The sequence below is a fragment of the Malaclemys terrapin genome, chromosome 6 (genome assembly GCF_027887155.1).
Source record: "Malaclemys terrapin pileata isolate rMalTer1 chromosome 6, rMalTer1.hap1, whole genome shotgun sequence".
Taxonomy (NCBI): Eukaryota; Metazoa; Chordata; order Testudines; family Emydidae; genus Malaclemys; species Malaclemys terrapin.
In genome coordinates this window covers 128,883,662-128,911,035 of record NC_071510.1, presented here as the reverse complement: position 1 = coordinate 128,911,035, position 27,374 = coordinate 128,883,662, and the positions used below count along the sequence as shown (strand labels likewise).

General features: G+C 47.5%; 1 protein-coding gene across 1 annotated transcript in view; it reads right to left on the bottom strand.

The window, feature by feature from the left end:
- UBE2R2 (ubiquitin conjugating enzyme E2 R2) overlaps positions 1-8,459 on the bottom strand; it is a 92,490-nt gene extending 84,031 nt beyond the window's left edge. Inside the window, exon 1 of the mRNA XM_054031553.1 lies at positions 8,235-8,459. Within this exon, the coding sequence (XP_053887528.1) occupies positions 8,235-8,411 (177 nt within the window). The 5' untranslated portion in view covers positions 8,412-8,459. The remainder of the gene's footprint in view (positions 1-8,234) is intronic.
- Positions 8,460-27,374: the final 18,915 nt, after the last annotated feature.

Sequence of the window (27,374 nt, the reverse complement as noted above, 5' to 3'; positions counted from 1 at the left end):
CACCATGAGTTTGTCTATTTTTCTAAATACGCATCCCTAGGCACTTTAACAGCCACACAGTACGTACTAGAAGATTTGGGTGACTTGAAGGAGACGGTGTACAAGCAATTAGATATGTTTGTTCTACCTCTTTTTGTACTACTAAATGTGACATGTCAACTCCAGATAAAAAGGTTAAAAGCAATTGACACTGGAATACTTGAAAAAAATAGATCTTGAAATCTGGAATGTTGTTAGAAAAGTTTGACTAGAGAACAAGTTGGCAGCATCTATTAAAAGAAATATAAAACAGTTCCAGGTGTTAAACCTGGCCCCTCAAGCCTCCAGCCAGGCTGTGGTTTTACACTATTTCCCTATTTTAACCATAATCTCTCTACTCTTATAACAAAGACCCACAAAGAGGAAAACACAATTTGACTATACAGGAGAAAGTAAGAATGACTACAGCGTTGTTGTAACTATGTTGGCCCCAAGGTATGAGAGAAACAAGGTGGGTGACAGTATCTTTTATTGGACCCTTCCTCCAACAGAAGTTGAACAGACTTTCAAGCACACAAAGCTCTTCCCCAGGCCTTGAGAAGGTAACCAGAAAGTGTCCTATCTAAATACAAGAAGGGACAGATTGTTAAGCATAAGGGCTTCAATCATGTAGACCATGAATGAAGTGGTCAACTAACACTTGTGCAGTACTATAACAAAATAGGGTTAGCACGATGCATTACAAATTGTTGTAATGAGCCATAAAACCAGCATCTCTGTTAAGTTCATGATTTTTAATGTCCAGCAGAGTTATGAATTTGAGTTTCCAGACTCATTTTGAAGGTATTGTGCAGGTTTCCTTTGAGGACAAAGACTGAAAGGCTAGATATGGCATGATCGCTTTGTCAAAAGTGTTTGCTTATGGGCGACATGGTGTGTTGGTCCTATTTTTCTGTGAGAGTTCATTCCACAGTGTAGCAATTGTCTGATTTCACCCGCATAGTAGTTGTTGGGACATTTGCTGCACAGGATGAGGTATACCACATGTTGTGATAGGCATATTTAGGACCCAGGGATACTGAAACTTATGGTGCGGAGTACTGATCATAGTAGCAATGGAGATGGATGGGTGATGATTTGTGTATATGACAACACAACTTCACCAAGTACACAAACCCACAATAAAGTGAAGGATTAGAGAAAAAACTAAAAAGGTATTAACCTTAATTTGTTACAAATAATTCTTATCACCATATTCAGAGCTCTATGCAATTCTGCCCCATTTTGTTTGTCAAGCTTCATGTCACCCTGCTCCCTCCACTCTGTAGCCATGTCTTTGACCACCCATCTGTCAGCCTCACAAGATTACATCTTATATGCATGGTAGGACCTCTCAGCTCATCTACAAGGCCACTACCCTGCCCACATTTAAGCCCCTCTTAAACTTCCACTTGTCATGCGAGAATCTAGCTGACTTGTATAAGAACCATCCCTATTTACTGCGCCCTTCCTTAGCCTCTATCCACATGCCTATCCTTAAAACTGTGAGCTCCTCTAGGCAGGAACCATCCCATCTTGAATGACTGGAGAAACATATAGGACATCATATCAAATATATAACTTTGCAGACAAGTGTGATTTTTAAATCAACTGTGTCCCTTTAAATTAATATATTTAACAGAAAAGCAAAATTTTAAATCTATTAGTTGCTATGTACTATCTTTAACTCCTGTGCTACCCACTCTTTCTATTAACATGATGGAAGTCACACAGTTTACATAAGCAACTCGTCCTGGGTGTCTCAACTACAAATTTTGACTAATGTGACTGAATTCAGGTTCATCTGACTGCTTCTGGATGCATCTTATCATCAACTTTCCAAATTTTTTATCCCAAGAATTATATACATTCCCCTTTTCAGGTTTGCCCTACCCCAATGCCACCATGTTAATCATCCCTCATCAGGGACATTACTTGTAGACCCAGTTTTAACTACTGCCCACAAGCCTGTTTTATACAGAAACACTGTTCAACACAAAAAACAAGCTTATATAACTTAGAAAGTTACACCCACATCTTCTTAGGCTTCCTATATTACCTTGTGTTCCGAGTTTTGGACAGGATTAAAGGGAGGCATGTGTCTGATATTCTTCTCAAAACCCCATCTCCTCACTTGCCTCTCTCAGATTCTCTCCAGTCCAACCCACACAGCCAGTCACACCTTGGACCAGATATTCGGATTAGATGCCAATATCAAGATGACCACAATCCAGCCACTGTCTTCTGGACAGACCATCTCATTAAAGCAGTTGTCAAGAGAGTTTTCCCAGCTCCCAGAAACAGAGAAAGACCCATGACCCTGATTCGATAAGAGGCAAACTGCACTGGATTCCAAAGCATGCCAATGGACAACAGCACTCCACCCACAAGGCAAGGAGTTAATCTGGTGAACACACACACACACACACACACACACACACACACACCTCCTCCTCTTCACCCACAACAGATCTCCTTGGGTTTTTGATACCTTGTAACGGAAAGAGAAGGTCAGAAACTTAAGCACTGATGGTGGAAAACAGACTGAAATAGATTTTCTCCAAGCTTATACTGAGGCTCTATTACAGGGTAGGAGAACCTTCCTATCAGCCTCCAATGAGGCTGCCAAATCCCACCCTAAGGAACTCTCCAGGATGGCAAACCCCTTCATCAATCCTGAGTGCCCGACAGGCCACATCAGAACATAGTACCACTGCAAAGGGCTAGTATCCTACTTGATGGAAAAGAATATGCACTTGCAGGAATGCTTCTCAAACATGGGTCTGCTCCCCCTGTACCAGCCAAATGAGAGCCCATATGAATTCCTGGAATCCAGTACGTTCATTCAAGAACTAGTGGATACCTTAGAGGTATTTCAACCAAGACCAATTCTCAGCCTGTGAAAGAGAAAACCAACCAGTGCCACTTATAATCCTCAATGAGGAACTAGTATTTCAGAAGGAATCATCCTTTCCTCCAACTGACAATAGTATAACCAGCACAGAAGAAATCCACCTGGATACATTTGTTCTAGGCAACTACTACCCAGTATCAAAACTTCCATTCCTGAACAAGTTGCTAGAACGACCATATGTGGGTAACACTTAGTTTATACCAGCTTAACTAGGGCCCTACCAATTTCATGGCCATGAAAAACATGTCACAGACCGTGAAATAAGCCCTTCCCCGTGAAATCTGACAGCCCCAGGAGCGCCCCAGCAAAGGGGGCTCCTAGCTCTGGTGAGGCAGGGGAGGGACAGGACTTGTCCATCTCCTGCACAGCTGTGGGGAGGAGTGGGGGGGAAAGAGAAGAGATCAGACTCACCTCCGGAAATCTGCTGCAGCTAGAAGAAGCTCTGAAAGCAGCACAGAAGTGAGAGTGGCAATCCCATGACCTCCCCATAACAGGCTTGCGACACCCCCACACACAATCCCCTTTTGTGTCTGGGCCCCACTGGTTACAACACCGTGAAATTTCAGATTTAAACATCTGAAAACGTGAAATTTACCAATTTTCAAATCCTATGGCCATGAAATTGACCATAATGGACAGTGAATTTGGTAGGGCCCTAAGCATAACTATACCAGTATAAGTCCCAGTGTAGATGCACTTATAGTGCCATAAAAGTGTTTTGCTGGTATAGCTTACGTGTCTTGGGGAACTGGTACAAGCTATGTTGCCAGCAGCACTTGTGTCAGTATAAGCTACATCTACACTATGAGGGTTTGCCAGTAAGTATAGCTATTCCAGCCAAAACTTTCCTAGTGTAATAAGACTCTAGCCAAAGGCCTAATACAAGTTCATCAAACTGAAGCGAACATCCTCCAAGCAACACAATCTGAATTCAGGCCAGGGTACAGGACGGAAACGGATTTTGTGGCCGTGACAGATTATCTCTTGCTGTCAGTGGATGGAGACATCCATTCTCCTCCTACTGGACCTCTCTGCACCAGTCAACACTTAACATTAAGATACTTCTGTACTGCCTGGGAGAAGGGACAGAGATCCTATGCTCTAAAATAGTTTAAATCCTTCCTGGAGGAAAGCTCTAAAAGAGTAGTGGTAAGCTGCATCTCTGCTACTAGACCTATCACTTGGGGGGGGGTGGGGGGGTGGGTGTCTCATGAGGATCATCTCTTTGGTCTTATTTAAGATCTATATGCAGCCACTAGGTGAACTGACAAGACAACATGCTCATGTCAATGATATGTAGATGACCATTCTAGCTACCCTTTACCACTCTGACCATACCACTCCCATCAAGATAGCCCAACGCTTGGACAGGATCAGCTGGTAAATGAACAGCTTTTTGAAGCTGAATCCGAACAAGATGAACATTATGTTGGTGGGCAGAGGAAAGCACTCTGAGGAGTGCAACCAAGGGAGACTGCACCATAGCTGCAAAGGTGCGCACACACCTGGTGAATCCAGCAGTAGTTTAGACCACTCCTGGATTCTTTGCCAACAATAAGATCTCACATAGCATCAATGAATAATACTTTTAATACCTCCAGTTGGCCAAAGAGACCCTGCACCTAGTCTCCTCAGCAACACAAGCATATCAAGTCTCCATTCCTCTCTCTATGCTGGCATCCCATAGAACACAGTTAAGTCCAAGGCCACAGTCCTTATCTTCAAGGCACTCAGTGGCCTGGGCCCAGCATATCTGAATAATTGCCAAAGCTCCAGGATGAAGACAACCTTCATCAGTAACTCCATTCCTGAGGTACAATGGAATTTGCATACCATAATGGTAAAGCCAGCCCATGCAGGAGACTGTCAAGCTCTCTCGGTAACTCCCACAAGAAGCGAGGTATATCACAAACCTCACCACCTTTTGCTCCAAGTGCAAGGTGCACTTCTTTGACCTGCCTTCTCAAACAAACAGAGCTATGTGTGTATTTAAAAGAAATGCCCCAAAACAAAACTAACAAAACAAGGAACATTTACACAGCACATACAAGTCTTCCTCTAGGGAGAAAAGGAGAGAGAACAAATCACATATGACAAATGTTAGTCAAATTACTTTATGCACTACTGGAAAACACTGATACTAGGGCAATGAGAGTGGAATAAATCTATGTATAGAAATAATAAAAAAAGTTTAATATAACACCACAGACCTGTATAATAGGTCAATTGTGCCAAACATAACACAACTCTCTCCCCAGGAAAAGCTACAGCAGATACAGTATAGCAAGGGGAAGAGCATCAGAACCATAATCATTCACTGCTTTACTTTACTACAAGTCGATTGTGGCCTCCTAGCTGAAACCTAAACTTAAAAGTATTCTTCGGAAATGCACTTATCAACTTGTTCAAGCATTTTAAAGCCCAAAGACAAATGCAGGACCAAGCAAGTAACTAAACACATACAAAATACTTGAGACCCACCCTCCATGTTTTATTAGTGTTACTCACCAATTCCAAAGTATAGGTATGAAAGATTAACCCCACCTCATATGATGCAAAGTTGACCCAGTTACTAACCCAAAACTGGGCTGCTTCCTAAGTAATAATGGAGGAAAGGCTAAAAATACAAACATCACACTGCCATGACTAAGTCAACCATACTCATTACAAAAGGAAAGCGACTTGTGCCAAAGTATTCTCTTCTTTCAAAACAATGAGGCTAAACTAAAGTGACTCAGATTTATTCAAAAAGCTACAGGCTGTTACTTTCTTTTGGGAAACCAAAATATTATCTACACCCTGATCCAGAGAGGCAATAAGTCAATGAAAGTACAAACCACCTGATGTAAACATGTTCAAAGTTTTTCTTCAACTTCCTAGGAGTCAAAGGACACCAGCTAGTGGGCATAAAATGGAGCAGACTGGAGTCACTGTTAGAAAGGGGGAATCCCATGGAAATAAGTTACAGCAGGTGATACCATATCAGAGGCCACTGGACACTGCAAAATTCTGACAGGCCACATTTGACCATGAGAGGTACCATCTGCAGCAGCCAACCCTCAAAGATGCTATTTGTAACAAATAGAAGATTAACTACTTCCCCATACCTCCATCAGGGCAGTTATCTTCTAACATTCCCAATGTCTCCACATTTTGGAGCCCTCTCCCCTTAGTTCCCTTCTCATAAGTCAAAGGACTTGTTTACTCTAGTCACAAGAGGAGAAATAATGGCTATGCAGTTTTCTGGAAAGACAGGAAAATCAGAAGGGGAACTGAAAGCATTTCTCTGCCTTCTGCACTGAAGCAGATTTACAACCCTTTTAGCCCCTCTTCCAAGTTTGGGGATAGATGGAGGAGGGATGGATTGTGAGGTAACAGGGAAATCAAACACTGGATGACCCGAGGCATTCCTGCAGCAGGGAGAACCTTTAGCATGAAGTATCCATCCTGATAAAGGGTGCTGTTGAAAGAAGTTAAGAGTTGGGGGGATGGGGGGAGAGACAGATGCCAAGGTCAACCCATTACTGTGAAACGGTCACATTCATACATGTTGTTGCCCAGGGACAGCTTGGGGGGGGAAGGGATGAGAGACTGCCATAGGGGTTCTTTATCATGAAGTAGCGGTTTTTCTATATGGTACTGGCACGGATACATTACTTGGAAAGGGGATGAAGGAACGCTCGCAGCAGGACCATCAGGAGAAAGAACGGCCCCCATTCTAAACACAGGACAGATCCCTCATACTGAAGCAGCCCCTTTTTGTAAGAATGCTAAACCACGATTGCCAGTGTAGGAGATGACAGACCACTCTGGGTTCTTCAAGTTAAAGTAGACTCCTTATACAAGTATAGGGGAGCTGAAAGATATAGGGGAATCAATGGGGACAATGGAAGCCCCTAGATCCGTTATCTTGAAGGGATCCCCTATGCAGAGTGTTGGGGCTCCTCAACCTGGGGATGAGAGTGACCACCTACTTTGAAATACCCTTCCACAGGGATTGGAAGGGCCTCCTCACAGGCTATTCTTCGGCAACAGAGGGTATGGGATCCCTAGAAGTGTTCCCCACTACAAACGTCAATGAGGGGGTCCCTTATTCTGAATTAACATGCAGAGTTCTGGAGTCCCAAGGATGGAGATTCTCTACCCTGAAGAGGCCTCCTTCATACATGCTGAAAAGCAACCAGTGGATGGGGGCCCTTTACCTTGAAGTAGCTTCCCTCGTGGAGTTCAGTACTTCATTCTGGAACACGGGGGGGGGGGGGGGAGCAGAAGGAGGGGACAGTTGATTCTGAGAGTGAGTGGGCAAGCCCTTATTTTGATGCACACCCCCACATACAGGATGATGAGGGCAGGAGGTGCCTTGTCTTGAAGCAACTCACCCATACATGTGCAGGCCACCCCCCACTCCCCTCCCAGAGACACACAAGGAACCTGAGCCCATACCTTGAAGTACCACCATACAAGGAGATAATGGGCCTATTCAGAGGGGCACAGGGAATCCTGAGGGTGGTGCCAGGGGGCCCTAAAACAGCCCCCTATACAGGGTGGAGGAGGGGTCCACTCCAAGAGTTATGGGAGACCCAAGAGCAAGTGTCAGGACACATGCATTCCTTACCTTGAAGCAACCCCCACTCTCCCACCAGTAGAGAAGGTTGGAAGAAGTGGGGTCCCCTTATCTTGAAGTAGCAGAAGGGTTTGGGGCACCATTACACTTGAAGCAGCAGCACCGCCACAATAGAGAGGTTTGGGAGTACATGGGGGCCCTTACACAGAGAGTGAGCTGCGGGCAGCCCCTCACCTCACAGCATCCGCCCCATACACAGAGAGCAGGGGGGCCCCTCACCTCATAACACCCCCACCACCACACACACACAGGGGGCGGGGACCCCTCACCTCACAGCGCCCCCCCACACACACACACGGGGGGGGGGCCCTCACCTCACAGCGCCCCCCCCCCCCCCCCGCACACACACAGGGGGCAGGGACCCCTCACCTCACAGCACCCCCCCCACACACACAGGGCACTGGGGGACCCCTCACCTCACAGCGCCCCCCCCCGCGCGCACACACACACACACACGGGGGGCCCCTCACCTCACAGCGCCCCCCACACACACACACACGGGGGGCCCCTCACCTCACAGCGCCCCCCACACACACACACACGGGGGGCCCCTCACCTCACAGCGCCCCCCCCCGCACACACACAGGGCACTGGGGGACCCCTCACCTCACAGCGCCCCCCCCCCACACACACACACACAGACAGAGGGGGGCTGAGCGCGCGCCGCCGGGCCCTTACCTTGAAGTAGCCGCCCTCGTAGAGGGTGTTGGGGGGCCCGAAGATCGCCACCTCCCAGTTGTAGAGGTCGGACTCGTCCACCAGGGTGATGCGGAAACCCTCCACCGGCTCCTCCTGCAGCGACTTCAGCTCCAGCATCAGCGCCTTCTGCGAGCTGCTCACCTGCTGCTGGGCCATGGCGCGGCGCCGAGCGGGCCCGGGGCGCCCCTCACCGCCGCCCCGGGGCCCCCGCCTGCCTCCCTCCCTCCGCCCGCCCGCCGGCCGGGGCCTGGGCGCCGCGCCGCGCTCCGCCCGCGCCCTCGGGCTGCGGGGGCGGCTCCGCTCCGCTGCCTCGGGACGGCGCCGCGGGGCCTCCGGCCCAGCTCCCCGCCCGTTCGCTCGCTCGCTCGCGCCCGCCCGGCTCCGGACCCCCCTTCGGCCACCGCCGCCACTTCCTTTTGTGACGGCGCCGCTCGCCGCTGACCTCAGCGCGCCGTTCCGCGCCGGGCCACGCCCCGCCGCGACGCCCCGCCCCCTGCCCGCCGAAGCCACGCCCCCTGCCCGCCATTCTTCTCGCCCCCCCCCTAGCCAGAGCCTCTGGCTAGCTCCCCCCACGCTGCCCCGCCCCCTCTTCAAGACCCAGACCCTTCCCCCTCCGCCTCCCCTGGCTGGAGCCCTAGTGATTGGTGGGGGGGGCAGAAGTGAACACCCCACCCTATCTCTGAGGGTCACCCTTCGGGTTGTCTTCCTGTACAGCCCTGGGGCAGCCCCCCCCAGTCACCCCTCTTGCAGGGGGATGCTGCCTCTCATGGCTCCCTCCCCCCCCCCCCCCCCCCGTGACTTGCATTGCTTGGAGCTGGCACCTGCCCTGCCACCATCATTTCCCCACCCCAGGGAAGTATGGGGCTTGCATGAGCAGCCTGCTACATCACTTGCAGGGTAACAGTTACCTCGGCCTGGGGCTTAGGGGGACCAGCTATAAAGTGTGAAAAATCAGGACGGGGGGGGGGGGAGAAATAGGGGCCTATATACAAAAAATACCCAAATATCGGGACTGTCCCTACCAAATCGGGACATCTGGTCACCCTACTGGGGCTTCAGGGACGTTTGGCCCAGGCTGTATGGCCTTGTTGGCACAGGGGATTGTCTTGATCAAAGCAGAGGTAACATTAAGAGAGTGGGCAACGCTGTGGACCACCCTTTGGAAACCGCTGGCCTCAATTGATCCAGCGATCTACTGGTGTTTTCCCCGTTCACAGCCATCGGTATAGCTGCATCAGCGCAACCCCTAGAGTTGGCAGGAAAAGCTGCTGTTTGCACCAATGAAACTTAACCACTGCTTGGCATCAAGGTAAAGGTCATGAGTGCAAATAATGTTTTGTGTGTTGACACTAGCAGTGTGCACAGGTGCAGCTATACTGGTGGCTATAATTGGCAGAAATTCCCATCTGCCTAGCAGAAGTTCCCAAACTGTGGTCCACCATGTCACCAACTTTCATGATTTTGTCATGAGTCTTGCTGTAATTAGTGATTTTCTTAAAGCCCCAGCTCCAAGAGGCATGGCAATACATGAGAATCTCAGCTTTCATTTTAAAAAGAAAATAAGTTTTAGCCTTCATGGTTGCAGAGAAAGCTTGAAAATGTGACCTGACTGCATCCTAAAAGCCAGGGCCGGCTCCAAGTTTTTTGCCGCCCCAAGCAAAAGAATTTTCCTGCGCCAACCCTGACCCAACTCTGCCCCTTCCCTGCCCCATTCCATCCCCTTCCCCAAATCCCTGGCCCCGCTTCCTCCCCCGGGACGCTGCATTTCCCCTCCTACCCCTCCCTCCCAGGCTTGTAACCCTGGGGGGGGGCTCGCAGAGGAACCGTAGCTCACCTCTGCTCCACCTGCTCCCCTTCTCCCCCCTCCCAGGCTTGCCGTGCCAATCAGCTGTTTTGCGGCAAGCCTGGGAGGGGGGAGAAGGGGAGTGGCAGTGCGCTCAGGGGAGGAGGCGGCGAGGAGAGTTGGGGGGGGAGCGGTTCCTCTGCCCCCCCCCAGGGTTACTTCCTGCAGCCCTCCGCGCACCCCCCACCGCCGCAGCTCACCTCTGCTGCGCCTGCTCCCCTGAGCGTGCCGCCGCCACTCCGCTTCTCCCCTCTCCCTCCCAGTCTTGCCACAATACAGCTGATTCGCGTGGCAAGTCTGGGAGGGAGGGGGGAGAAGCAGAGTGGTGGCGGCGCGCCCAGGGGAGCAGGCAGAGTGGAGGTGAGTTGCGGCGATGGGGGGGGTGGTTCCTCTGCCCCCCCCCCAGGGTTACTTCCTGCGGCCCTCCCTGCGCCCCCCCACCACCGCAGCTCACCTCTACTCAGGGCTGGAAAAAAAAGGAGCCGGAGTGCCGCCCCTTGGAAAGCGCTGCCCCAAGCACATGCTTGGAGCGCTGGTGCCTAGAGCTGGCCCTGCTAAAAGCTAAAACAGAAGGCAATGAAATAATAAATATAATAATAATTATTAATGGAGATATCCCATCTCCTAGAACTGGAAGGGACCTTGAAAGGTCAAGGAGTCCAGCCCCCTGCCTTCACTAGCAGGACCAAGTACTGATTTTTTTTTGTTCCAGATCCCTAAGTGGCCCCCTCAAGGATTGAACTCACAAGGCTAGGTTTAGTAGGCCAATGCTCAAACCACTGAGCTATCCCTGCCCCCTGAAAACTAACCCCAAAATATATTGTGTGTGTTGGGGGCCTGAGTCATGATTTTTTTCAGCAAGACCAGGTGGGTGAGGTAATACCTTTTATTGGACTTACTTCTGTTGGTGAGAGAGACAAAGCTTTCAAGCTACACAGAGCTCTTCTTCCGGTAGCTCAAAAGCTTGTTGCTTTCACCAACAGAAGTTGGTCTAATAAAAGATATTTACTCACCCACCTTGTCTCTCTAATATCCTGGGACCAACATGGCTACCACACCACTCCATACGTGATTTAGGGTTGGCAATACTGGGTCCCACAGGCAACTAGTGGTCTGAAGAACATATGTTGGTGGTCCAAAGAAATCTGCCTCTCCTCCTTGTTCCAACTAGATAAAACAAAACTTATGGGAAGAAATTAAGAGCAAAACTAGAGCGTGTGTCTGGCATTTGTCTTGCTCATACTAAAGAAAAATACTTTACTACATTTTTCCATGTATGTAATTGCTATAGTTACCACAAGAGTGTGTGTGGGGGTACACACACACACACAGAGGGCAGGGGGCAACCTCACAGTGTGCACACACACACACAGGGCACTGGGGGCCCCTCACCTCACAGCACACCCTGTGGGATTGGTCCTGATTTGAGCAGGGGGTTGGACTAGATGCCCTCCTAAGGGCCCTTTCAACCCTGATATTCTATGATTCATCAAAGGGAAGGCGGGAGGGATAGCTCAGTGGTTTGAGCATTGACCTGCTAAACCCAGGGTTGTGAGCTCAATCCTTGAAGGGGCCACTTAGGGATCTAAGGCAAAAATCAGTAGTTGGTCCTGCTAGTGAAGGCAGGGGTCTAGACTGGACTCAATGACATTTTGGGGTCCCTTCCAGCTCTAAGAGATAGGTATATCTCCATATATTAAAGGGGCTTGCTCCATATGGCAGGGGCATCCTGGAGACAATGTCTCCATTAAAGAGGTGGTCCATACTACAGAAAACGTTGGAAACCCTTAACTTATTTCATTGGTAGGTTCATTGTCAAACAAACAAAGGGCATATTTCCAGATAGGTCATTCAAAGGCCCCTCACATCTTCTGGGAATTATACACAAAAATCAAAAGGAGCCATTATTCAAAACAGAAACTGATATTTAATATTTCTATATCATGTATATGGTGGACTTGGGTCCAGGACTGCTGCTTGACCACAGCAGTGCCCTAGTTCACCTCATTCTATCCAGAACTGTTTTGGAGTAAATACCTCATACAAGCACTGGCTCAGTCACCCCTAGCAGCAGGGGCTTGGGTCCTGGGACAAACCTCTGGAGGTAGAAGAGGGAAGGGAAGAAGAGGAAATGGTTTTGTGGTTAATGGTGTGGCCATGTAAAAGGGGTGGGGGCAGGGCTATGGGGCAGGAGTTAAATACTATAGGTATGTGTGTGAGAGAGAGAAAGAACAAGGGGCTATTCAGTGAAAGGAGGCAGATTCCAAGGTGATAAAAGGAAATCCTTTTTCCGCTCCGCATGTAATTGATCTGTGAAACTCAGTGCCACAGGATGTCGCTGCGGTCAAGAATTTAGCAAGATTCAAAGAGAGACTGGCCCTTTGGATAGATAACAAGAACATCCAGTCAATGCTAAACAAGTATTGAAATGGATAGGAAATCTCATGGTTGAGGTCTTAAACAAGAGGTGGGCAAACTACGGCCTGCAGGCCACATCCGGCCTGTGGGACTGTCCTGTCCAGCCCCCGAGCTGGAGGAAGGTAGAGACTGGGGCAGGACCATGCACAGGTTGGAGCAAGGTACAGGAAGCAGCCCCAGCACAGCTGTAAGTCTGAAATATATTGAGCAGCCTGTGTGCTACTGTTGCTGAAAAGTTTAAATGACGGTCTGCTGGCTCTTCTGTCCAGTCAGGGAGCACAGGCACTCAGTGAGAGTTTATTGGGCCCAGCCAGGGTCACTGGGTTGCCAGGTGACCACACCTGGAGCCAACTGAATTCCTGACACACCCTCCCTGAATCACACCCTTCTTTGCCAACCAGAGCTAGGATAAGGTGAGGTTGGATTCAGCTAAATTGCATGGTTCCCTCACGCACCTGTGCAGCAGACAGATTCACATGTTGGGAGAGAGAATTGTGAAACTGCCTTTTGGGGGATGCTGAGTGAGTTCCTATCTTGTGGGGGTGGGAGACCAACAAAAGCCAGGGACAGTGGGAGGGCGGCTTCTGGCTGTGGATTGATGGGGCGGGGGAAGGGTAGTCCCTTGGGGAGCCTGGATTATAGATGGACTCTTAAATCTTTATCTGGCACTCAGGACCAGATTCTCTTCAGCCATCTCATCCATCCTCAGATGACTATTGTCAAATGTGGTCACTCTCTTCTATTATTTTTATTTATGATTTGTATTATCATAGTGCCAAGGAGCCCTAATCATAGGCCAGGATACACTGTAGCAGGTGCTGTACAAACGGAATAAAAACAGGATATAGGCCTTAAGGAGCTGAGAATCTAAGTATAAAACAAGAGACAACAGATGGATACAAATAGACGGGGGAGTACAAAGAAACAATGAGAAAATATTGGTTAGCATGACAGACAGTGGTTGTCACAGCCCACCAACAGCCTAATTGTTGTCAAGATTTTTGAAGGCCTCATAGCAAAGGAGCATTTTGAGAAGGGATTTGAAGCTGGTAGCTTTGTGAATGTTCTTGGGAAGCACCACCCATGTATGGTAGGCAGCAAGAGAGAAAACACAAATCTTGTTTAAAAATGTAACAACTGAGTGACAGAGGCTGGTGTCACGGGCCGATCGGAGGTGAGTATGGACAGCTTGATAGCAAATGAGAGATGATAGATAGGGTGGGGATTGTCCATGAAAGACCTGGAAAGTGAAGACAAGCAGTTGATGTTTTATGCCATAGAGAAGTGGGAGCCAATGGAGGGATTCAAAGAGGGGCGAGAGAGTCCAAGTGACGGGTTAGAAAAATGAGCTTTGCAACAGCATTCTGAATGGATGTGAGAGAGGAAAGACTGCCCTTGTCAAGGCCAGAGAGAAAGATGTTGCAGTGATAAGACACAAGATGATGAGAGCTTGTATGAGATTTTTAGCAGTGTGGCTGGATAAGAAATGCTGTATCTTAGAGATGTTATGCAGGAAGAATCAGAAAGATTTAGATATAGCCAGGGGTGTGCACAAGGCGGGCAAGCAGGGTCATCCCCCCTCCCCAATAATCAGCAGGGCCACAGAACTCCAGCCCCAGGCCCATGGCGGGGAGAGCGAGCTCCTTCGGCCCTCTGGGAAACTGACAGCTCCTCCAGCACCAGGACTGCAAGGGGGGGGAGCCGATGGATCATCATTATAGAGAGAGTAGTGGAATTTGTGTTTGCAGATGAGATTAGCCAGAGATACAGCCTAGCGGGACAAGAGGACCAAGGACAGAGGCCAGTGGAACTCCCACAGAAAAGCTGGCGGACAGGAATATGGAGGCCCAGGGTGGACAGTTGGCTGTGAAGGTTTGGGTCCCTCGATCCCCGTGGTAGTGGGCAGAAGAGAAGAAGGCAGGAAAGGATTAGGGGTCAGGTTTGTCCCTGAACCACCACTAATGCAGGTGGAGGGACTGAGAGCAGGCCGTTTGTACTTTCCCTATTCATCTGCTGCTGCAGGGCTAATTCCTGACCAGGCTTCTGCAGCAGTGGGGAATCAGTAGAAACTGAATCACTCCAGCCACACCTTCTTCCACCACTGATCCACCCCCCTCCTCCCCATGCCCTGATCAGCCCCCTGCGCTCAGGGTGTTTTTTGCAGGTCTGACATTGGTGCCCAGCCCCAAAGGGGCTGGGGGGCGGAAGGACTTGCAGCTGCTTTGAGGTTCTCAAATGTCCAATTTGTGGGACCGCCTCACATGTCGCGCTCATAATCCTCCACAAGCTGCCATCTCACCCGCCAAAAATGGTGCCTCATCAAAACCGTGTGCTTGTAGTGAGCTACTACAGTGGTTCCTTTGAGCTAGAGAACATGAGAAACACAAACACTTCTACAGTGACTGGCAAACATAAGAGCATCTTTGCACCACACAGAATCCCTCAGGAGTCAGTATCAGACACGGGTTCCCCTATACAATCCAGTAAAATTCCAACGTGGCGTGGGATCACCTGTCCAACAATTAATGAGCGGTCATGTTTGATTTTGCCTTCCATGGATCAGCAGTTAAAGCCCAAAGTTGTCATTCCAGCCAACGTTTAAGCCTAAACAGGTCTATTCAGGGACAGCGTTAGACTCGCTGGAGCCCCGGGCAGAAAGCCAAAGCCTGAGCTCTGCCACACGGGGCTGAAGCGGAAGCCTGAGGGATTCAGTCCTGGATGGCAGGGCTCAGGCTTCGGCTTCAGCCTCAGGTGGTAGGGCTTGGGCTTTCTGCCCTGGGCCCCAGTGAGTCTAACGCTGGTCCTGCGGAAGCCCAAGCCCCACCACCAGGAGCTGAAGCTGGAGCAATTTAGTTTTGCTGGGCCCCCTGTGGCATGTGGCCCTGGGTCCATTATTGTTACCTCCTAAACACGAGGCCTATATCCCGGTGAGATCCATACCTGTATTGTATTAGCACTGTGAATAAGTGAGATCGAAGTCTGGTGGAAATCGCAGTTGGAGCTAGAAGCCAAGTCTCCCATGTCCTTGAATGAATTCTCTGCTGTTGAGCTAAAGGAGCAGCTGCAGGAGGACAAACAAGAGGAGCGTCTGTTACATTTCACCCAGGCTTCCCTGCATAGCCTTCCTCTAGGCCCCCACAAAACTTGAGTTCCTACTCAGAGGCTGACAGACAAGCCTCTCCCCCTGGTCACAAGTTAATGGGTGTGAGTCTTTTCTCTCTGACACCAGTGCAACTCCAGTGGCGTTCTTCCTGATTTGCACTGATGAGAGCAATCATACTCAGGTGCAACATTTTCTGAACCATTTAAACTCCCTGATATACTTGCTCATGCACCTAATTACTGAACATGGTTACTGATGGGATTAAATCTGGGGTCACTGTCTTCCAAAGCATTTGCTCTGGCATTGACATAAAAGTGTTTGTAGTAGTAAGAGTCTTTCTTTAATCCAATTCTCAAACTCTTCATCCTCAGAGCCAGTGGCAGCCATCAAGCACACATGTACCCATAAGCTGTCAGCATGGTCTCCCTGCCATGCCTATGACAGATGCTGTACATTCTGCAGAGATTAGACTGGGCATTGAGGTGACAATAGATATTTCTGCCTATAAGTGTTCTGTTCCCCATTATTACTTCTTTGTTTTTCAAGTACATCCTTGGCCTCTCAATATAATACTTAGGTGCCCTGGACATAATATTCAATCCCTCAGAGTTCAAAGCGATGGGGAATACATTGTACTAGAACATGTATGATCTGCACTGGGTTCTGAAGAAGTCCCAGCTTCTTGGGCTTGCAGTCTATTCGGCTCTATGTAGGTTCTTATACTGTCCCCATCACTGTAATATCCAAGGCCAAGGCTGGAAGTGCTGCAGAACCAGGGCCCTCAGACCCTAAGAAAGAGAGAGCACTTCACATCTGTCTATAGTGATACCATCTGATGTAGTGAAAAAGGGCAACAGTCAGTGATGCTATGATGACTGCGCCATTCTAATTGCCATTCCCAGCTGCCCATGGTTAACAATTATTCCCAGCTGTCATTCTACCCAAGTCTAACTGCTCCATTTAAACTGTTACTCCTAACTGCTCCAGTCTAATTTATTCTCCACTGTGATTTCCAACTGCCCAAGTCTAGCTATATATATATATAAAAATAAAATAGAGAGAGACCTATCTCATGGAACTGGAAGTGACCCTGAAAGGTCATGGAGTCCAGCCTCCTGCCTTCACTAGCAGGACCATGTACTGATTTTGCCCTAAATCACCCTCTCAAGGATTGAACTCACAACCCTGCTCAAACCACTGAGCTATCCCTCCCCCACAACTCCTTTTCCAACTACCATTCCCAATGGTCAGATCCTAATTTCCATTCACAACTGTTATTCCCAAAGGTCTAGTCCACAGGGCCATGTTGCCTCCTGTGCCCTTGAGGTTGGGCTTTGATTACTTGCACATTTTGTCTAGTTAGTCTAGCTTTGTTTCCCATACTGCTGTATGGGAACAGATCAAAGAGCCTCATTTCTTCACTTGTGCCTTAGGGGAAATATTTAGCTGAACTGTCTAGAGTGGTTCTTTCTGGCTTGAGCTGTCCCTATCTCTGCAATAATTGTGAAGGGATCCCCAGGGTACAACCTGGAATTGGTGTACCCTGTGCCCCCTTAACTCTCCAGCCTGGGCTGTCTCTCACAATGCTTTGACAGTGACAAGCAGCAAACCTCTCCAGGCACTATCATCACTCAGTAAAATAGTTTTTGGAGCCCCACACCCAGCTAAATTTTATGAACGCTTCCTGAGCGTCTCATGAATCGCACAGAGAAAGGCACCAGCAAATCTTCCAAGCCCCTAGCCCTGTACCCCAGAACTGTACCATCTTGTCTTGGTCAGAAGCCTGAACGGTGTAAATTCAATACCCAGTCTGCCCCTCCCTTGATGTGGTGAGGACACACACTAGCTTTTGTAACCTGAGCTGAGATTTCCCAAGCACTTCAATCAAAACACACTGTTTTAGGTAAAATATAAAACAGATTTATTAACTACAGAAAGATAGATTTTAAGTGATTATAAGTGGTAGGCATAAAAGATCAGAGATAGTTACCAAAATAAAAATAAAAAGTAAACACGCAATCTAAATCCGGAACCTTATTAGACTAGACAGTATTTGAATGAAGCAGTTTTCTCACCCCGTTGTATGCTGTAGATAGGTTACAGTTCTAATACACAAGCTTTCACTTTAAGCCTGGGACCAGTCTCCTCAGTTCAAGTTTTTGTCTTCCCAGGATTCTTGTTGCTAGGTGGGGAAGGAGAAAGACAAAAGCATGATGCCACTGCCCCCTATTTTATATCCTCAGTCCAGGTTCCTGAACGCACTAGTCCAGACATGTCCTGGTGGACTTTGCTGAGTCACAGTGTTGAGCAATACCCCATTGTGTGATGCTTGCCCAGCCCTCTTACGGCATTGTAAATCTCTTGATTACAACTCCCCTGCTGATTAATGGTCATTTAACACCCTCCTGGGAGTGGGTCACCTCCTTTGTTGTCACTGGAGAACTAGAAGTGGAGACTCTCAAACTTACAACATAGTTCAGTAACAACCATACAGCAAAACCTCATAACTTCATACACACAAATGACTGTACACACTTTGACAGAACAATGGGTTTCAGAAGGTCATCACTTTTCATATGATATCTTACATGGCATGCTTTGTATGAAATATATCATAATTATATGAGAGGGGTGAATATGGGTGCTGCTTTGAGGTACAGAGTGCCACAATAATCAACGCACCTTTCATTGCAGCCAGCCTCAAACAAAAGCTGACTGAACTAGCCTGTTGCTGGGATTGATGGAAAAGTTGAGTTCATAGCTATTCATGAGTTACCTGTGCCTACTGCCATTCTGGAATGTAGTAACAGAGTTACTTGTGTGAGGCAGAATATAAAGAGAGCTCTGGTATATTTAGAGGGCTGGCTAAAAATTTTCCATCAAAACTGCTTTTAGACAGAAAATTGGGGTTTTGACACAACAAGATCTTTCACAAAAAGTGTCTGCTTTCCACAGAAAATGTAGACTCTTCTCCAAGAAACCAAATACCCCAAATTGTTTCGGGTTTTGGCCAAAAACTGAAAAGTTTCAATTCTGAATGGCTGCCACATGGGTGTTGTAGTTTGAGTGCCTGATGACCCCATTCTCCTTGTGGGCTGGGTTCCCCAGACAAACTACATCTCCCATGATGCACTGTGATGGCACAGCAAGAAGGGAAAGCATGATGCATCACGGCAGATGTAGTCCAGCTAGGGAGCCTGGTCCATAGAGGAAAATGAGGACACGAGGCACCCAAACTACAACTCCCATTAGGTACTGTGATGACATTTTTCAAATTGAAATTTTCTCTTTTCAACAGAAAATTTGTTAGTTTTAAATTTTTCACTGAAAAGTCAAAATTTTCTTTTGAAATTGTTAATGAAAACTTTGTATATGCATGTGTGTTAGTCAACATTTTCTATGAACATTTTTTTTAGTCCAACCAGCACTAACATTTAGCTATTAAATTTATGCCCTTTCCCACCTTTATATATCTGAGGCTTCTATGTGCTGCAGAGACGGGCAGCCATATGGTGTCCAGTTACTGTGCAGATTGTTAGAAGAAATATACACACTCCAACACAAACACTGAGTGCCCTCTCGTGGAGACCATACTTTAATTGTTTCTTGTTCTCAGTCTGACTTTGAGTCGCTCTGACAACGTTTCTGTTTGCTTTTTGTGTACTGAAAGTGTAACAAGAGCGCAGAAAATGGGAAAGACACTAAGGAGTGGAAAGAGAAAAATCTCTCACCAGGAAAGAAGAATCCTGGGTATATAAATAATTAATCTAAAATGAACAGTCCAAGAACCTGTCACTATGTGCAGGCGGCAAGGCCAGGGCATGGGTGTACAGATCTAGGGGTTAACATCAGGCACAGGCCAATGATTCAGGGGCCAGGAGCCAATTGCCAGGAACCAGGCCAGCTTGGAACGCCAGGAGATCAGAGTCCAGTGACAAACCATAGGCCCAGAACCAAGAGACAGGTGTCAGGAGGCAGGGAGAGTCAGGTCACCAGGAGGTCAGGATTAGATGACAGAAACAAATAAACACCAGGGAAGTACTCTTTAGCAGAGTAGAACCCACTTGTGCCAACAACTTCCTGCTTCCTCTTCTGGCTTAAATAGGGGCAGCAGCCCAATCAGAAGCTTTGAAGCTCTCCCAATCACAGAGTAGGTGTGGTGCTGGTGTTCTTCATGGGGACCGGTCCCAGCTACTGTCCATGATTTGCTGGGTGGAGGATTGGAGTGTGCTGGCTGCAAGGATCCCATGCTAACCCAGCTTCAAGGCCTGTCGGGCCTGACAATAAGAGTTGAAATTCTGCTGGCAACATTGTGTAGATCTAGTGTCACGCTTGTGAAAGATGCCAAACTGAGAATCAGATCTTCTGCTTAGCAACAGAACAGGTCCAGACCGAGCCGCTTTGAAAATGCAAAGTGCTACATCAGTGCTAAAGCATCTCTTTACTGCTCCACCAGTTAATAGAGTGATAGAAATTAGAAGTGGGAAAGATTGGTAAGGGGTCACAGCTTGTCTGTCCTTTGACCAGGGAATGATTGGCCCCTGCCTGCACCATATTCTTCAGAGCTTTAGCCAATCCATGTTTTTAAATAACTCAAATGATGAGGCATCTATTACTTCCTCTAGGAGACTAGAACCCTGCCTAATAGATGTCACCCCCAGAAAATTTTTCCAGTTATTTAGCTCACATTTTCATGTGTTCGGTTTCATCACATTACTCTGCTCTCCCCCAAACATTTGTCACCTAGATATTTATACCCTTGAAATATTTGTAGAATTGTCAACATCCTGTTCCCTGAAACTCCAAATGACAGTTTCCTCTCTCTCCATTATGTCCTCTCTTGCTTTTTTGGATGTTTGGTTGGGCTCCTGGTAACTATGCTGCATTTGCTCAAACTTTACACACTCAACCCTCCACCCCTCATCCCCCCAAGTGCCTCACCCATGTCAGGCAGCACAGAGAGTACTCTTGTGATTGAAGAGATCAGTCAGAGGGTAGGGAACTCTGCTTAGTTCTGTAGATTCTCTGAGAGCCTCCTACAGGCCCCGGAGAAACAGTGTGAGACTCATATTGATGATTGGTCCAGAGATAATTGCTGCTCATCTGCCAAATGTTGGCAAATTTTGAGGCTTTGCAGGTTGGTTTCCTATTGGAGGAGAAATCTGTGACATGTAGTCTGGGTGTTTTATTAATGCAACTTATTTTATTTACACTGTATACACCAGTCCTGGAGCAGAGGTGGTCACAAACAGCATACAGGAAAATCTTTCTTTCAGGAATCTCAGCCCACATACCCAAGCCTGGTGCACAGGGAACAATTCTGCTCCAAGAACTGACTCTAGTTAGAGAGATTAAAGCACAGAGTAAACTCTTTTGCAGTTTGCAACATGTTCCCCAGAAGAACCCTTTTCACAAAACTATCCACATTTCTTCAAAGATTGAACACTGCTCGCATGCTAAGAAAAAGGACTTTTAAGACGATGTTTAACAGCATCATCTGATGACTTCCACCATAACTGTAGATTTTGTCATTAATAGGAGAGTTACTGTGTTTGGGAGACAGATTTGTCTAGTGGTTAGTACCAGGGACTGAGACTCAGGAGACATGGGTCCTACTCTCAACTTATCTTTGGGTCTTAATTTCCTCTTTCATGAAACTAAGCTAATGATACCAAACCACCTTGCAAAGTGCTTTGCAATCTTTCTCAAACACAAGGAGGTCCTACAGAAACGCAAAAGCACTATGTTGTTATGACAAGTATTCAACACTTATTCATGTTAATGGAAGTCACGTGCACCTATTGATACCAAAATGGGATCTCAGAGTCTGTGAGTTTGAGAGAAATTGGTAGATAAAGCAGAAGAAAAAACTAGAACAACAATAACAAAAAATGGCTTTAATTTCTTCTTCCTTATTTTGATTTCTCCCTTTTCCTGCTTCTCTTAATTTGAATGGAATTATGTTATACATTTTATTTCCTTTCAACTGTAGCTTTCTCTTTTAAAATTCATGAGGTACATTGGGGCGGGGGGGGGAGGGGTTTGACAAAAGAGGGCTATGAAAAAGCCCTGCTCTTATTCATATTATTGTGATGATTAATAAATAAACATATTAAAATGCTCTTTTATCTGTGATTCCCAGTACCCTGCAATTTGGATGCTTATGTCCTGCTGTCTCTCCTGAAAGCCCTCAGACAATGGCTTGCGTTTCCAAAAGTGTGTGTAACCCACTGTTCAGTGCATGTTCCATCCCAATGCCTGACCCACAGAAGAATATGTCTGCTATAGCTGACAACGAAGGGTTTAGGGTCAGATTTTCAAAGGTAATTAGGCCTCTAACTCCAACTGAAATCAATGGGAGTTAAGCATCTAAAAATGAGGCCTTCAGCTCAAGATGCAGAGGGTCATGCTCTTATCTATAGAAGTTCCTACTTCAATCCCCAGTGCTGGCTAAAACATGATGATGGACACTGCATCTGCAAAGCAGGTATACCTGGGATATAATTGTTTATGAGCAGGAACACAGCTGAGACTGTGGACTGGCTCACTTCTGATGGTGGTTTTGGTACTATGGGCCCCGGGCCCCTAGTAATAGGATTGAAACACACCAAACTGCCATGTACATTGGCCAAACCGGACAGTCCCTCCACAAAAGAATAAATGGACACAAATCGGACATCAGGAATGGTAACATACACAAGCCAGTAAGTGAACACTTCAATCTCCCTGGTCATTCTATTACAGATTTAAAAGTCACTATCATTGAACAAAAAAACTTCAGAAACAGACTTCAAAGAGAAACAGCAGAACTAAAATTCATTTGCAAATTCAACACCATTAATCTGGGCTTGAATAGGGACTGGGAGTGGCTGGCTCACTACAGAAGCAGCTTTTCCTCTCCTGGAATTGACACCTCCTCATCTATTATTGGGAGTGGACTACATCCACCCTGATTGAATTGGCCCTGTCAACACTGGTTCTCCACTTGTGAAGTAACTCCCTGCTCTCCATGTGTCAGTATATAATGCCTGCATCTGTAACTTTCACTCTATGCATCCGAAGAAGTGAGGTTTTAACTCACGAAAGCTTATGCCCAAATAAATCTGTTAGTCTTTAAGGTGCCACCAGACTCCTTGTTGTTTTTGTAGATACAGACTAACACGGCTACCCCCTGATACTTGACACCAAACTAATTTCTCACAGGTCACCGAGCGACCATGGGATACTTACAACTTTTGGTAACTGGGGCTGCCTTCAAACCAGTGACCTAGAATGAAAGTCTCTGGAATCCCATCCCCAATCACAGAGCCTCCCACTCCCCTCTTTCTCTCTGGGGACAGGAGGTAGCTTGACAGCAGGTGTAGGGCAATGGGGGAAGAGAGGCAGGAGGGGTGTGATGGGGTGTGCCAATACCACACTGAGCCAGAATTGGTTAATGAGCGCCTGTGGTCTCAGTCAGCCCCAACCTGCTACATCTGTGCAAGGTGCCAAGGCTCCTTGCAGGTAGAGGGGCCTGCAACAAGGAGTACAAAGCTGTGGGGAAGGAAAGCTGGAGGAAGTGAGTCTGCTCGGGGTTCTCTGTGCTGGCCAAGGGGCCTCCAGGGAGTAGGAAAACTCCTACTGGGTCAGAGACTGCCCTGCCTGAAGAGTAGAGAAAATACCCCTGCAGCAGAACCAGCTGGGGTAGAGAAAACGCTGAGGAGCTTTGCGGTGAGCCTGGGGGGAAGAGGCTTGCCGAGAGGGGCTGATACCCTGGCAGCCTGGGGAAGAGGCTGTGGAAAAGGCCTAAGAGAAGGCAAAATAGGAAAGGGACCAGGGAGGCACCAATGGATCTGTGTAGCCAGCCTTGGTTGCTTAGGCCCCTGGCCTGGAACCCAGAGGAAAGGGAAGGCCTGTTTTCACCCACCACCCACGGATCTCCCTAACGGAAAAAAGCAGCAGTAGCCTTTTGCAAAAAGAAAGAGGAGAGCAGAAGGAGCAAAGCAGACTGCATTGAAAGAGTTGCCTCGATGCCTTGGCCCCATGTGCTGCATATATACCAATACCACAGTCATCAGTGTGGACAGAGCCTCGTCTAGGACCTTTGCTTTCGGAAACAACTGCCTTTGCCACCTGAGCTAAAGAACAATCCCCAGTGGCTGTTCCGCGGTGGGCCAGCCTCCAGAGGCCGTGTAACCAGACACTGCCTGTAAAGGCATCCAGCTAGGGTTCGCTATTCCAGAAGCTCAAATCCTTAGCAATGCTTTGAAAGCTAAATAGAAAGAGCTCCCCTCCAGCCATTAGGACAGAAATATCATTAGCAAGCCCAGTTCTATTGATTCCCTTGTCATTTTTAAGTAGGAGCATGGTGGACTCTAGACAAAACTGAGGCAATAGAGTTGGGCCCCCTTGCACCAAGGTTGAATTTGGCCCTTACAGGGCAGTTCCCAAAATAAATGTGAGGCGATCCATAGGAAAGAAACCACAGGGAAGGCTCAGCACTAAGCCCCACCCATCCACGGGAGAACTAGCTGTATGGATCTAGTGTCAAGATTGCAAGAATTCTCTCAACAGCTATCCTTCTGCTGGCTTCCTCTTTATCAGATCATAACTCAGTTACTTCCATTCACGTTCAACGCCCTTCATGGCCTATCCTCATCCTACCTCGTGACAGACTACAGAGCCAGTCAGCACCCTGCTTGCACCTTAGTGTCTACAGGGGCTGGTCCAGTGCAAACTGTGAAAGGACACATGGTCATACTCACTTCTCCCCCTCCCCCACCAGGTGACCAGATGTCCCAATTTTATAGGGACAGTCCTGATTTTTGGGTCTTTTTCTTATATAGGCTCCTATTACCCCCCACCCCCATCCTGATTTTTCACACTTGCTGTCTGGTCACCCTACCCCCCCTCCCAGCCTGAGATCTGTTTTCTCTTGCTCTCAATCTGAATTAAAGGTCTTTCTGACAAAGTATCCGTTTGCTCTTTTTGTGTATGGAAAAACACACCAAGAGCAAGGGTGCAGAGTGGGAGAGGCACTGACCCCAGGAACGGAAAGATTTAATCTGTAACTTGAGACTCCTATGGATTGGTAAGGTGATTCTTATACCTTACGAAGAAGAGGCCAAGGACTTGCCAAGGATCTCAAAATGCTGCAAAGAATGAAAAACTCTGAAAATGCTTCTCTTGAAATACATCTAGATCCTCTCTTGGCATCTGTTTTTAATTTTTTTTTTAATTCATCCTGGGTGCAACTCTAGTAAAAGATGCTAAAATGAGAGCCCTGGGAACTCAAGTCCTCCACATAGCAATGGAGCATATACAGCTTTGGAAAGAATAGCTAGCTTTTATATAGTGCTTTCCATCAGTAGATCTCTGAGCACCTCACAAAATCCCAGGGAAGTGCTATCATCTCTGGGTTACAGATGGGGAACTTTGGCACAAAGAGGCTGGAGCCCAGATCCTCAGAGGTATTCGGGTGCCTAATTCCTGTTGATTTCAATAGGAGCTAAGTGCCTCAATATATCTGTGAGGATCCAGGCTTAAGTGACTTGCCCAAGGTCCCAGAGGAAGTCTGTGGCAGAGCAGAGCTACATCAGGCCTGAGCTGTATATTTACTGTCTTATCAGTAATTAGTGATAGAAATTAGTGATGGGAAAGATTAGTAACGTCCCAGTCTCTTCTGAGTGCAGGATTGTCCCCTCAAGAGCCTGCTCCAGGCCAGTTTTGAATGGCTCAATGTGGGGACTTGTAATACTTCCCTCGGGAGATTGGGACACAATCTCATCCTCAGGAAACTTGTCCTGATATTTAGCCTATGTTGTTGGTGCTTAACTTCATCCCATTGCTCCTCTTTATACTCTCTCTGCCCACCCTACCCATGTGCTGTCACACCTGGGTGTTTACACTTGTCAGTATCATATTTCCTTAGTGTTAGTTTGTGACTCCTTGTACCTCCTTTTTTCTCCTCTCACTCTTTCTACCTTCTCTCCTGTTCTGGTTCCTTGGAAGTGATGGGTAAGATCCTGGTGTCTATGGTACATTTGCTCAGCACTTTGATTTGTCCTTGTATGTAACATAATTCCATTCAAATGAAGACAAGCAGAGACAATTTTTTTTTTCTTTCAAATCTAGTTTGCTCTTTTAAAATTCATGCAGGACTCGGGGCGGCTCAGCGGCTGATGAAAGAGGGCTATGAAAATGCCCTGCTGTTACTTTTATTATTCTGATGATTAATAAATAATAAACACATTAGAATAGTCTTTTATCTGAGACTGCCAGGACCATGCATTTGCAGTGTTTATAAGCAGGTGGCCCTCCTGGAAATTCTCTCCCTGGGATGCGTATTTCCAAACGATTTGCTAAGCAGCTAAGCCTAGGAGTTATCATTTATTAACAGGAATTGGTGTCATAGCTCCTGTTCATCATATTGCAAATGTTTCTGTTTAATCCAGACGCATCTCTTACTGGGAAGGAAATGAGCACATCCTATATTACCTGGACTCAGGACACCTGGGCTGGGTTCTATTACAATCTCTGACACTGGCCTGCTGTTTGGCCTTGCGTGAGTTGCTTCACCTCACTTTCCCCACCTGTGAAAGGGGGATTATGATACTTGCCTCCTCTGTAAAGTGCTTTGTGATATATAAAGATATAAAGTGCTAAACAAGAGCACAGCCTCATTATTACTTATTAGGGCAGGGAAGATAATGGGATAATAGAACTTTTCACCTCCTAGGTACGGTCTTGAACCCAGCCCAAGTGATCAAAACTTGCAACTGGCCACTGGCTGTTCAGAAATTGGGTCATCTCGGTCCCGTTGCTACCAGTGCAGTGCTTCATCATCAAACCCACCATCAGCACTGACCCCACTGGAAATCTCAGTAGTGGCAGAGAGGCCAAAATAGGCCGTCTTGCCCTCTAGAACACTGGAATGCACGTGCTGCCCTAGCTGCTCAGTGCCTGTTTGATTTGGATCTTTTTCTTATATAGGCTCCTATTACCCCCCAACCCCTGTCCTGATTTTTCACATTTGCTGTCTGGTCACCCTACAAGAAAGTGAGGTGAGATTCTGAAGTGGTTTTCTTCTGGCCTCTGCATGTCCCTTATCTTGTGGCCTTCAGACAAGGCTTCTCCCCTTCAGAGCAAGCAGCTGTTCCTTTATCAGGGTTTCACATTAGACTTATTCACCCTAACTTATCCTATCTCAAGGACTGGCTGGCCGAGTTAGTTCAGCCTGACGCTATCTTCTTACATCACTTGTCAAGTGCGGCTCCTTCCTCCGCCAGGCTCCATGCCCATGACAGACTCCTTGCATAGCAACACAATTGGAAACACTGCACCCACCTAGGCTGTCCTCCGCTATACCATGTCTACTCCGAGCGCCACCCCTGCCTGCATCTCGGCTCATTAAGCTAGTGTATATCACTAACGAAGTCACTCTGGATTTATACCAGTGTAACTGAGCAGAATTTGGGCCATCCTAGCTCTAGTCCTTCACTCTGCTCATTCCCCTTTCTGCTTAATATTCCATTTTTCTCCTCCAATTCTTTCCCTTTTATCATGCTACCCCATCCCCTTGGAACAGCCTCCCTGTCCCTGAGCATCAAGCACCCTTCTCCCCCTCTTCCAGGTCTCTTTAAATCCATCTTCTGTCACCTTCCATTGCTGATCAGACACCATTCTGTCTTTTCCAACCCTTGCCCCTCACCCTTTCAGTGGATTGCACCCATTCAATTTACAGCATAAGCTCCCTGGGGCTGGGAGCTAGTCTCAA